Source organism: Gobius niger (assembly GCF_951799975.1).
Source record: "Gobius niger genome assembly, chromosome: 2".
Lineage (NCBI taxonomy): Eukaryota > Metazoa > Chordata > Actinopteri > Gobiiformes > Gobiidae > Gobius > Gobius niger.
Genome location: NC_136853.1, coordinates 34150508 through 34163831, shown reverse-complemented (window position 1 = coordinate 34163831; position 13324 = coordinate 34150508). Strand labels below are relative to the sequence as shown.

General features: G+C 38.8%; 2 protein-coding genes across 3 annotated transcripts in view; one reads left to right on the top strand and one right to left on the bottom strand.

The window, feature by feature from the left end:
- The window catches only part of tbc1d22a (TBC1 domain family, member 22a), a 142893-nt gene extending 139881 nt beyond the window's left edge, over window positions 1-3012 (bottom strand). For both annotated transcript variants that reach the window (XM_079582775.1, XM_079582774.1), the window contains exons 1-2: window positions 2809-3012; window positions 2310-2366 (exon numbers count right to left, since the gene is read on the bottom strand). In XM_079582775.1, coding sequence (XP_079438901.1) covers window positions 2310-2366; window positions 2809-2864 — 113 coding nt within the window. In that variant the 5' untranslated portion in view covers window positions 2865-3012. The remainder of the gene's footprint in view (window positions 1-2309; window positions 2367-2808) is intronic.
- A 1903-nt stretch (window positions 3013-4915) lies between these two features.
- cerk (ceramide kinase) overlaps window positions 4916-13324 on the top strand; it is a 51384-nt gene continuing 42975 nt past the window's right edge. The window contains exon 1 of the mRNA XM_079582773.1: window positions 4916-5117. Within this exon, the coding sequence (XP_079438899.1) occupies window positions 4961-5117 (157 nt within the window). The 5' untranslated portion in view covers window positions 4916-4960. The remainder of the gene's footprint in view (window positions 5118-13324) is intronic.

Below are 13324 nucleotides of genomic sequence, written 5' to 3'. Positions count from 1 at the left end.
GAAAAATCACCACCTGTTTTGGCATTTATCAATCGGGACGTGAGCGTCTGTGCGCTCAAATCCTACACCAAGTCAGGAGGTGGTGTAAACAATACACCAATTTTAACTGGTGTATCGACACTAAACCGCGCTGGAAAACTGTTTTTGACAGCATGAAGTGCATTGCCACATTGACGATTTAAACATGAAACTAGGCTACAGCGTTAAAGGGGCTGGATGCAAGTTGGCCATTTTATACTCACTACTGCCACTTCAGGTCATACGTGTAACTGCAGCTTCTATATTAAGCTTGTGCATGACGGCACTTTGGACCCGAAGTAACACCTTTTTGAGGGACAGAGCAGGATTTTAGAGGCAGTTGTGGTGAACAGGTCTGGGCTCATTCTACACATTAGGACATTGTTGGAACATGTAGGGGAAGAAAATGCATAATTTTAACATTTTTAAACTCTGTATAGTCCCTTTAATATTTATGGAGTGCAGAGGCTATTCCAGTCAGGACCACAGACATTAGAACAAGAAAAATCATATTAAAAACAATAAACCAATTACTTATCATTTCCTGGTTATAGGAATGTTCTTTTTTGCCGTTTTGCCGTTCATATTTTTGGCCGTTTCATTCAAATAACGCTGGTTTTCCGCCGCCGGATTTAGCACAGGTTCATAAATGCCACGCGCCCTCTGACGTATATCGCAAATACACAAAAACATACACCATTTCTGTGCGCAATATTGATAAATGAGGGCTAATGAGTGTAAAAGATACAGCAAGGCATTCGGGGAACACTTTGGATTTGAAGTAAACAATTTTCAGAACTAAATGTTGAGAAAAAAAGAAATGCCATTTATTTATTTAACTAGATGACAAATGGATTTTGAGGCTAAGGTTATTATTAGTGATGAGTAGGGATGGGACGATAATGAAATTTGGGGTCACAATTATCTTGGCCAAAATAAGTGAGATCAACGATATTATCACAATATTGGCCTATGGTTTTAAAAATCACTGAAACTACAGAAATGATGGTGACAGGCAAGGCAATTATTAAGTATTCCTCTTCATTGTCTGCCGTAAATGTCATATTGAGTGAGACATAAAGTAAGTATTTAAAGGCACACTGTGTAACATTTTGAACTTAACTGTGTCATCGATACAAAACATGCGGCTAATGAGCATCTCGACACAGAAAATCCTATTTCTGCAGTGGGTAATCAAAGAATGGATTTGGATGAGGAACTAGCCTACTGTCACTTCTCCATGGAGACGCACCCTCTCCCGGTAAAGCTACCGGCACTGGTTGTCTGATGAATTTACCAAATATCTTCTAGCACGATAATCAAAAATGTGGTGATTGATTAATTGCCGCAGGTTTTATCGCAATTCACGATATTATTGTTTATCGTCCCATCCCTAGTGATGAGCTAGTATAGCTGTATAAAGCATTGATGCTTTTTACAGCTTCAAAGTCCTGAAGTTCAAAATACTGTATTAAAGTGTATTAATTAAAGCTTCCATCTGGACAAGGTTATCGAGTCCTGCTCTGCTCTGGCTCCCTGTCGCTCAGAGAATAGAATTTAAAATAGCTCTGCTTCTGTATAAGTCCCTTCATGGTCGGGCACCAACGTATATAGCTGACATGTTACAGCTGTATGAACCACCTCGGGCCTGAAGATCCTCAGGGCGGGGTCTCCTGGTGGTTCCCAGAGTCACAACCCTCAACCCTGGCTATCTTGCTCTGTCCAGGGCTGTCCCCTGACCTCAGTGTGGAAGGTGCAGGACAGGAAGAACTTTTTTTTTTTTATGTACATTTAAAGTCTCGGTCACATAAAACTATTTGGACACTACAACATATTATTATGTATCTTTACGAGTATTGACCCAAAGATGTTCCACGACTAGTGTCTCCATTTTGTATATGTTTTTTAATTAATGTTAGTCTATTGATAATGTTTGGTAGTATCCAGATAGAAGCATGGCAGATAGTGATACCCGTGGTAACAGTGAATATTTAACATCCCATACTTGTTATTAAAATCACTTTTTTGTTTCCAAAGTCATGCAACACTAATTGAAAGTCTTAAGAAAGAGATGCACAAAGTTTTATGAATGGACCATCTGGTAATTATCCTGTTCTAAATTAATACAAGCTAAAATACTTATAATAAACAACTTAGTATTACTTAAAATATGCCGTATACTGTATATATCAAGTCAATATTCTGCACTGATACAGCAGCACTGCTTATAATCACTATAAACTCCATAATGACAACAGAATTCCTGCACTGACAGACTGGATTAAACTTACTTTGCATGAAGAAGAGGGTCAAAAGGGGGGTGCTGAGCGCCGTACACATGTTGGATGCTGAGAAAACCAAGATCAGAAAATGCTATTAATGAATGAGTCCTAGTGTCTCTCAACCTAGCTTCACTGGCTTCCTGATTTTCCCAAACTCTCATTCTGGATAGAAACATGTATAGTTTGTGATTGTGACAACGCAGTTGCAAAGCCAGCAGAAAAGATCATTATACATTTGTTGATATAAACACTTTCATGACAATAACCATTTTCCCCCCCGACAGAGTAGACTTATTAGCCGATGTTAGCAAGTTAGCTCTGTGATACCACTGCTCAAAGAGGGAGAAACAATGGCTATTCAGTTGATTAGCGGGTTGTACTAAAAGCAGATTCTTCACACTCTTTATGGCAAGGCTGATAAAGTTAAACTGTAAAAGATCAACAGTGCGGCATTTGATGAGAGCAGCTAGCCGTGCTAACTTAGCTCATCAGAGAACACGTCACTCACCTGCCAGGAACCTTCGCTGTGTTTCGCTTCCAAAACTTATTCCCGTCATTCGACATTTTTCCTCCGCTATCCCACGCGTCATGAAAAAAAAAAAGGTACCCGAGCGCTGTCGTTTTCAACACAGCCCGATGTGTGTGTGTGTTTATTTACAGTACACCCCTTCCTCTAAAACTCAGAAGGCTGCCATGTTGGTGTTGCCTGATCAGTGAGCAAGCGACGCTGTGATTGGCTACGGAGACAGTTCCTCTGCGCGGGCCAATCAGAAGTGAGATTAGATGCGAGGTGGCTGCAGGGGCGCTGAAGTCACGGGTCTGCGGTGGAGTGACAGAAAACAACGTGTCAATCAAAGAAGAGACCCCCCGCCTGCAGCATCAGCACCACAGCTGGGATTCAGAAGACTGACGCCAAATAGTGTGGGAACATTAACCTCTTATCCCCCGCCTGAACCGAGTGCATCCCCCCCCCGTTCGGTATTACTCAAATCTAAAAGCTTCTCAACCGGAGAGCAACAGTGTAATACCTCATTTGAAAGCTAAGAAGTACAAAAGTGATCATAACGTTCTTGTCACACATTTTTAAGCGTTTTCGTCCATTTTTGTTATCTTTTCAGTGCTATTTTTGTCACCTTTTTTTGTGTCTTTTTTGTGTCTTTTTCTTTGCTTTTATTAATTGCTTTTTATGTTATGTTTTTGTCACGTTTTGGTCATTTTTTTGTCGCTTTTTTGTTGCTTTTTCATTGCTTTTTTTAGAATCTATAGGCAATAATTTTTGGGGGCCAAATCTCTGAACATATTAACTTTCCCCTGGAAAAAAAAAAACCTTTTCTTCACAATAACATGTTTAAATATTGCACCGATAGAATGTTTCTTCATAGATTCATATGGAAAATCTTAAATTCAAGGGCCATTTCCTCAAAAGGCACTTTTCTCTCATCTTGATGTCAGTGGCTCCTATCCAACCTTGGATTTAACAATATTTTACAGATTTTTTCAGAGGGATTTTTTAATATCTAATTCCTAGTCTGATTTTTTGAGTTTTGACTGGTAAAAAGCAAGGTGAATTTTAAAATGCTTAACTAAAAAACTGTTAATTTTACAACTAAACAAGACATCCAAAATCCCCTCTTAAAAAGTCACTGTAGCTAATATATCAACAAAATAAAACTGTAAATTTGAATCTGGCTCAATCCATTATTCAGTTTTTGTCGCCGGAAAAAGGCATGTTTTAGGCAAAAAAACGCCTTATTTTTATATGAACACATAAAATTACAGAAAACTTGCAATACATTTATTCTTCATATTCATGCCAGTAATCTACAGCAGAAGTCTCAAATTGATATCTTTAAATGAAAAAAAAAAAATCCCTATTCACCTGCAGTGTCTCGCTTGCTTTTTTGTCATGTTTTCGTCTTGTTTTTATCACCTTTTTGCTGCTTTTTCGTCCTCGTTTTAATCACTATTTGATGCTTTTTATTATTATACTTTTTTCTTTTCTTTTTTTTTGTTTTTAGGTTTTGGTTAATTGTTCAGGTGGGGGTTAGGAGTTAAAGTATAGGCTTACATTATCTATGGGTCTTGGCTTCAAAATATAATAAATTGTCAGTCCAAGAATTGGGCTTGAATTACTTGACTACTTTCTGCAAACACTTTAGTTGTTGTGGTGCACAGACTCTGAGCAGGTTAAACTACTTTAAGTGCACATCATGTGATTTATTTTTAGGCAAGCCTTGTCAAAGCTTGTTGGCCACAGTAAGGAAGACAGAACTCCCTTTAGTAGAAGATCATTTTAGAAATACTGGCAAAAGCTTTTACAAACATGCAACATTGTATATTGATTAGGCCTACAGATTATTTAAACTAGGCTGAATGAGATCAAACAAACACTTTTAATCTCTTAATGCTTTCTTAAGTTACCGGTAAGTTTATTCGTGCGCGTGTGAGTGAACCATCTGTCGCAGAAAGGATCTTCGCTGTGAGTTTTCTGCATAGATCTAAATGATAGTTTTTTGTCAGCGCCGGGTTGTCCGTGCGCGCTTCCCAATCCGGTCCAACGCGCTTCTCACATGCGGGCCTTGAAGTTGATGAAGAAGACGATAAACAGACTGACACTCGTCGGACAGCCCCGTGGGTGAAACCTCGGAGCAGCGGCAAGCATGGACAAACAGCAGAAGTTAGGCTTACTGCTGTCATCGCGTCTTTTTCACAAACAAACCGACGTAGAAGTTGTGCTGAATCGCACTACACTGTCATGGAGAGAAATTCAGAGGAGCCCAAAACAAGACTGGGACATCGGCAACTCGCTGGACGCAGGTGAATAGAGGAAATATGTCCATGTGTTTCTTTCCATACTGTACTACTGCATTTAGATCATTAACCTTTTCAGTCTAATCCCTGTTGTTTTTGTGGACTTTGGTCATATATGGATTTTTGCATTTGTATAATAGAATCAAAAAGACATAGAAATGTGTGTTGGTTTTCTTGCCTATGTGTCCTTTGTTAAACATTAGCCTGTTATTTGATCTGTGTCTGGGACTAGTTATGAAAGTTGTTGACCTTTACGTGTCAGGGTTATGCACGTGCTGGAAGCTATAGCGCTGTTGTCACGCTGCGAGGGTATGGGCTTCTTCAGGTCATCAGAGAATAATCCTCGAAAACACTGTTACTGTAGGTTTTGATGATAAGAGAGCTCATAGAAAAGGAAAGGATACAATGCGATACTGCAAACAGGCTGTACCTCACTGTTTTTGTGTCCTTGGACAGGACACAAAGGGCAGGATGGGTCAAATGCAGAGGACAAATTTATCATATGGATCCAGTGTTAATTTCGTCGACTATAATATTTAGTCTTAATTTTAGTCAAAGTGATATTTTTGACGACTAAAATTGGACTAAAACTAAATTAAAAGTTTCTCATGAGACTAAAACCATGACTAAAATGTCAAAAAAATGTGTTTAGTCGACTAAAATAAGACTAAATAAAAATTAAAAGGAGAGACTAAAATCATCCAAACTTCTATTGACAGTTTGAAAGAGCCTTAGATCATGTAAATTCACTGCCAAAGGATCAGCTCTGAGCTTTATTCATTTGGGAGAAGCTCCATTAAGTCGAGGACCTTGATTAAATATGATTATAATGAATATTATAAATGCAAAGTCGACTAAATTAGTCGCAAGTTTAGTCGACTAAATTGACATGCAATTTTAGTTGACTAAAACTAGACTAAAATTGAAAAGTTTTTTTGGACTAAATCTCAACTAAAATTAAAGTTGTTGTCAAAATTTGTTGTCAAAATGAACACTGTATGGATCTATTCATGTGTCAGCCATTATGTCAGGAACTTCATTTGCAGAAGAAGTGCCTGTGCGGACCCAATTAAAGCAGCACATGTACAGACATACACCACAATCAACATGTACAAATGCTGCAATAAACAAATAAAAAGAAAACAAATGGCCAATCTTGCAATAATCAGAGATACATTCTATTTAGTAACTTATTATAAACCTGCCATAAAGATGTACAATTATTGAGTCAAAGATCAACACAGCCTCCCACTTTGTGATGGCAGTTCAGGGTAGTATTATGCTGCATCTGCAAGTACCTGAACCATAACCTCACTCTCCGATATTGTGTTTTTGTAAGAAGCAGCTGTTAACTATGACTAATGCTTACATGCTTACATTGCCATTTAATCTAAGGTAGCAGAACGTTGGTAGAATGCAGCAGTCACAGCATGATCCATGTGCTCTGAGCTCTGCTATTATCTGCTATTATTTTCATCCACACGTTTTGGTATCAGGCCGGTACGTATGTTATCCGCGACTACGCTGTGTCAAAGTAAGTGTCAGATCAGATTAGAAAAAATTGGAACAATGGCAAACTTCAGATGGATAGAAATTTTTAACACCTACAAAATAGACACTTAATCCTTGCTCACCTCAAGAAAGTTCAGTACCTGGATGAACTACATGCAATAAATGAGTGCCCTTTGCCCTGTTGCTTTGACAATAATTTGATAACATAAGATAATCCTTTATTGATCTCACAACGGAGAAGTTCACTTGTTACATTCGGCCTTCAATAAGATCACTCAGGTTGTGCAAAACAGACAGAAAACAGTTACATAGTAGAAAAAAAGAGGTATCTTATGTACAAGAAGTAAAAGCCAAAATCTTAAGGGGCAAAATTGTAACAATAAGGAAATAAGAATAAATAAAAATGGGATAAAAATGAGAACAGATATTAAAGTATGCCATGTTGGTGCTGCCTGATCACTTGGCACAAACAGAAATCCTCAGTCCCCACAGTTTTCAAATAAGATGAGTAGTGGTTATGCTTGTTTTCTTATTTTATTTTTGAAAATACAAACAAATATGTCACGGTCACAGAAAGGGTTTTGTTCTTAGGGTTAAATATGTAAAGTGTACTTCATTGTGGAACAAAAATCCGAGGCACGCCATTGTATAGCTACAGTTTCTCCTGGAGTTGACTGATAGAAGCATGGCTGTAGGAGCCACACAGAACCACAGCCATGGTGTCACATGGCTGGTTGCTGGGCAACGGTTCGGGGGCATCAGTCACTTGGACGTAGGCGGTGAATGCCATAGTTTTTAAAGATGGCAACTCACCGGCGCACAGGTAATGGCTAGAGAGGGAAACTGGGTAGCCATATTTTTCGTTGACTGTTTCGTTAGTTTGTGACTACGCATGCTGAACCGTGTACACGATTCAATTCAACTCGTAACCCATTTACACCACAAAGTCACTGTAAGTCAGTCGTGCCTCGTACAACAAACACAGCGCGTCATCTAAGGTACAGGACCCTTTCCCTTTCTATATTAGCGACATAGGCTTAGAGTCGCTACAGCAGCTGCTCACATCTGTCCACCATTCAATCACACACACAAACAGACATCATTCATCCTGGCCTATTCTACATGAGTTTAGTCGGGGAAACCAGAGTACCCACAGTTATAATAATATAACAAGCAAAGTAATCCAAAATGTTTAGATAGAAAGCCTTTATCAAGAAGGGAAGAAAGTAAAAATATAACAAATTCCAATATCAGTAATGTTCAATTAATCCAAAATGTTGAGTGAAATCATCTTGCTGTGTCATATTGTAGCCAAACTCAAGCTCTCTGTGTGCTAGGGCATGTTTTAGATATGTAACTTTAAAGTTGGACCAAGAAGACATGCACAGCCATTGAAGTAAAGCTTTAGAACTGGCAATGTTTGGGATGACGACACAAAGTAATGTGTCAATCACAGGCAAGCAGATTTCCTGCGACACACGGGGTTGAGCGGAGTGAGCAGGTTGTGGAATTGTTATCGGCAACAGGGCAGGCTCTCCCATCACATCGACTGCATTCATTTACTTGTTTTTGGGCTCAATGGGAATGAGGAGCATGACCTACAAAGCTCATTACACGTCAGTCAGAAGTCTCGACGATGACTTAAGTGAGTGACAGTCAAAGGTCTATTCCTCTCTGATGTCAAAAGCAGATTTTACTATGGGTACTTTGACTTACACAGTATACTGTTTGGTGGCTTCTATAGGGTTTAGTTCCTATTGTTATGATTTATTTAGTGTTATGCATCATACACATACCATAAAGGCTGTGTCAAATACCTAATGTGCCATGGCAAATGTTTTTACTTCTATTCTCTGCTAATTCCGTCTTGTGCAAACAAAGGCTGAAGTTGTTATGAAAGCGTTAATTATCTCACGGTTCACTCATTCGTACCCTCCAGCTAACAATGTCTTCGTTCCGTGGAAGTCGGGAAGTTTTTGACCTGTGACCTTTGTTCCTGTGAATTACACTTCTTCCTTGTTGCACGTGCATTTCTGGCAACTATGAAAGACGCTTCCTCCTTGGAGTCAAAACAATCTCTTAACAACAGTGAAATCTGTACCGCGTAAAGTGAGTGACTTCATCATATTAATCATTTGACTCTTTGTCCTTATGTTTTTTGTTGTTGTTTTTTTTGTTTTGAAGAGAAACATTAGGCAAATTTGAATAAGGATTGGTGAATTGATTGGATTGGATTGGATTGGAACCTCTCTAAAACCTATGTCATGCAGTCTTTTTGGTCTGCGTTTCTGCGTTTCGGGTTTACAACGCCTTGTTCATTCACATTTTTGCGTGTAGATTGTGTTTTCTTTTTTTGGGAGCGCATCAACAACATAGTTTTATAACTTCCAGACTCTCTGCCACGTCTTATCTGCTGTGGCACCTGCGCCCGCACCGCACTCCATATATGAAAAAATGCAAAGCAGGAGTTAAAACAGTAAGGAATAGTGTTGTAAGAGGCAGGAAGTGTAAGCGTTTCCTTCAGCTAGTGCCGACCTGTCATCTAACTCCAAACCGCGCATAGCCGCCAACAGCTCAGTGACAATAAAGGGATTACTCTGATCCGCTGTGTTCAGGGAGGGGCGTGTCGACAACAGCAGAATATAAATATGGTGACAGCTCGTTGTTGTCAGAGGACTACAATGAGGCGAACCCGGCGCAGCGCTGTCATAAGAAACCTATACAGCAACAAAACATGAAATCCTCCCAGTGTACAAATAAAAGTTTTTGGCAGGCATAGAAAGTAGTGTTAACTAGATGTGCTTTGGTAAATAGGCCTACTCATTTCATTTGAATTAGTCCATCTTTTGCACCTTATCTAGAGTCCATCGCTTTCTTGATCGTGGTCAGTACCTGTCCTCAGGGTTAAGAGTAAGGATTGACTCGCAGGTGGTCCCCAGACTACATATTACTGTTAGATCAGGACAAACTTCTCATAGCTCGCAGCCTCGTATTCTGGTTGTTGGGCTGGTGTTCTGCATCAAGGGCGTGTTGAGGAATTTTAAAACGTTAAATGAAGTATCTGGGATTTTTTTGTTTGGTCCTGTTTGGTGGGATGCCACAATGTGTTCTCATCGGTGTGTGTGTGTGTGAAGGCAGGTTGTTGAATCATACAAGCAAGTGAGCAGTGCCGATTCTTGCTACGTCGCCTTTTATTATCTTACATTCAAGATTTTACAGTTTAAAGGGATTAGATGCAAGTTGGCCATTTTATACTCACTACTTACTACTACTCACTACTCACTACCACTCTCAGGTCATACATGTAACTGCACCTTATATATTAAGCTCGTGCATGACGGCAATTCGGACCGAAGTAACAACTTTTAAAGTGACAGTGCAGGATTTTAGAGGCCGTTGTGGTGAAGTAGTCTGGGCTCATTCTACACCTTAGGGCATTGCTGGAACATGTAGGGGGATGAAAATACATAATTTTAACATTTCTAAACTCCGTATAGTCCCTTTAAACCATCAAGCTACATATTGTTCGACATTGAATATTATTATAGTAAATAATAATCACATGTGTGGCATGTCCCGCATGTCCCGCAAGATGGAAATTTGTAGACGTTAGTGGCGATTTCTGGAAAAGGCTCGTAGCACTTCTCAGGAAATGTACCACCTAGTTGCCTGATATTATCAGGGATGCACCGATCCGAAAATATGACATCGGGGATCGGCAACAAATATCCAATAGAGTTCGGGAAAATCCACTGTTACCATGGAGATCCGCCATCGTTGCAGCTGTTCGCATACATTTTCCATAGACTAACATTAGCTAAAAACAGTATAAAAAGTGGAGAAAAAAAGCCATGGAACAACTCCATTAGCAGTTGAGCTACTACTGTTAATACATTTATTACACTGTGGTGTCCAAGTGTTTTAATGTGAACAATAACTCCAGTATTTGACCTTTTAAAATCTCCATTAGTTTATTATTGCTGCTAATCCCATGATGCTTAGTGTGACATCACACTAAGCATCATGAGTTTTAGCAGTCACCAGTTTAAAAACTTTCACCAACTAAATCTAAGTGATGGTCATGCTATATGTCATTTTGAAAGGCAGAACCTGGTGAGTTCAATTGCTGAGTTGGTTTTAACCTCCAAACCGGGAGCTAATCAAGGCTGGGTCAGAAACAATGATAGATATCTGTACCTAAAGTAGCCAAATAAAATAAAATAGTCACTGCTGGAGTGGCCAAGTGTGTGCATTTTAGTTTGGGAAATGCTATTAAAGAATAACTGATCTGATATAATTGTAATGATTAGATCACTTTATGTGAGCTGTTTATGTTAATGTAGCCAAGGATATTTAGTGTAGAAAAGTCCAGTGTCCTTGTTAAATGTTTTTTCCATTAGTTTACTAATAGATACAAGTGATAATTGATCTGTAACATCATGACAAGAAAAGATAAGACTTTATTGATCTTAAAATGGAGAAAAGAGGACCATTCACTTTTTCACTCACAGCAGCCACTTTTAAGAAAGTCTTTTGGTATCGGTTAATCTATTGGCAGATGTTCAAACCCCCAGTATCGTATCGGAAGCTAAAAAGCTGGATCGGTGCATCTATTCTTTATATTATGTTTTCCATGGGTAATTTATTCAATCAAGGACTCAGAGAGAAGCATTTGGCAGGTAAATAAGAAACAATACTTCACTTTGACAGTACCTGCGCTCGGGCCAATCCTCCCAAACTTAAGCAGCCCTATACAATCCTCCTCATCAGATTAAAGACTTTAGCCCTGTGACCTGAGCATTTATTACTTCTTCGAGTGCTGCCCCCACTTGGTGCATTCAGGACAGATCCCATTTAAATGAATGACACTCTCTTATTCACACACCCTGCCCAAGTCAATGTAGTTTAGTCTGGGGAAAGTGTGGGCAAAAGTGAAGTTGCGTATGTTTGAAGTTGGGCATTGATAATGTCAGCAATAAATCATCCAGTTGATAGTGTAGTGTGTTTAAAATGGAATTTACCTTTTTCAATATGCTTACAATTTTATATTTTACATTTTGTTAATCACGATATCTTACATTACGGAAGGAGAATGACTTTCTGTCAGAGGGTTGAATAATTGACTGTCACTGACAATAGTCTATTAATCAGTAAGGCTTAAACGTACTGTTACACAGCTTCTTTGAGACTAATTACAGGCAAGCAGATTTTTGTGAAACTATTATGTAGTTATTGTTGCAGAATTAGCCTTACCTTTTGTTTTCGAAGCAAACCCTCTATCTGCATGCGGCTGAGTTGCCAACACACCACATGACACAACCATCAAAAGTTTACACAATAACATAAAAACAAAAAACAAAAAAACTAGTTAGTTGCATCTTTACATTTCAGGGAAAAGATAAGTAGCTTTGCACTGGATACCCTGAATATTTTGGGTTGTGCAACACACATTATGTCATATTATACAAGTAACAAGTAGTTACATGATAGTACCCACATACATGGCATTTCTTGAAGCCCAAGTTCTTATGTCATCAGCTAAAAAGCCATTTAACACCACACCCTTCTCTATTACACATAACCAGTTTAAGTGATGCTCCCATATTATGAAATGGCTCACAGCTCAAATGTGTGTTAAGTCTTACACCAGAATAAAATCTGTACCTATTTAACCACTGCCAACAGAGGAAAAGCACCAGATTTTATTATGCAAACTGAACTGAATATGGTGAATTCCAGGAAATTGCAGAATGCAGAATTACCATGGTGGAAGACACAGTATAAGTACAATTGCATAAGGTAAATTGCAGTTGTGATTAATTGTAAATAAATAACCTCTCCATTGATGTTTTGCATGCTTAATCTTTTTTTTTTTTTTTTTTGATAAGCCATCCACTTTCATTTTATGGCCTATTATTAATCTGCTTTCACTCGTGTGGTTTTATGGGTGCACTTTCCGGGCAAAGTCGACATTATTTTGTGCAATGCGTACAGGAGGGCAGATACAAGTGAATGTATGTTTTGCTCCAGTAGTTGAGTGAATGTTTTTACCTGAGCTCAACAAGAAAATAATTTGAATGAGCCTATAATAATAGTTAAAACTGTTAATTTTAAAATGCTTATTTTGACTGAATTATTATTATGGATTTTACTTTGGATACTTCTCATGAAAATACTAAATAAGCTTGTCACATATATAATCCAAAAGCCACCAGTTCCTGTTTCTTCAATTCCGTTTCTGAGCTTGTGGACAGATATGGACAGCAGCGCTGGTAGATAGCTGGCTGTATTTGCATAAACATTCCCTTTATTAAAAGTAATTTGAATGTCCACTGTCCCATGATGACACACTTTCATGTTCCCTTTCCACCCTGGTTGCAAAGAAAATATCCACATTCCTCTCTCTCCTTTTGCAGCACAGTTTGCAAACATTAAAAGAGGGCCATGCCCGAAGACAGCTCGAGTTTCTACAAATAGCAAACCTCAGTATCTTCCTGTATACCATTCAAAGCCTGTGGTATGAATAGGCGGTGCACTGTCTCTGGATGTCTGTTGGCGCTCAGATTATTTTCAAGCACAAAGAAAGTGTGTCAGAGCAGAGAGGATCCAGCTTGTATTGGCCAGAGGGTTTAGCACGTGGCTTAGGGACTGTACTGATCATTGCTGAAAGTGAGTTTTGGACTATTAAGTGGTGTGTGGTG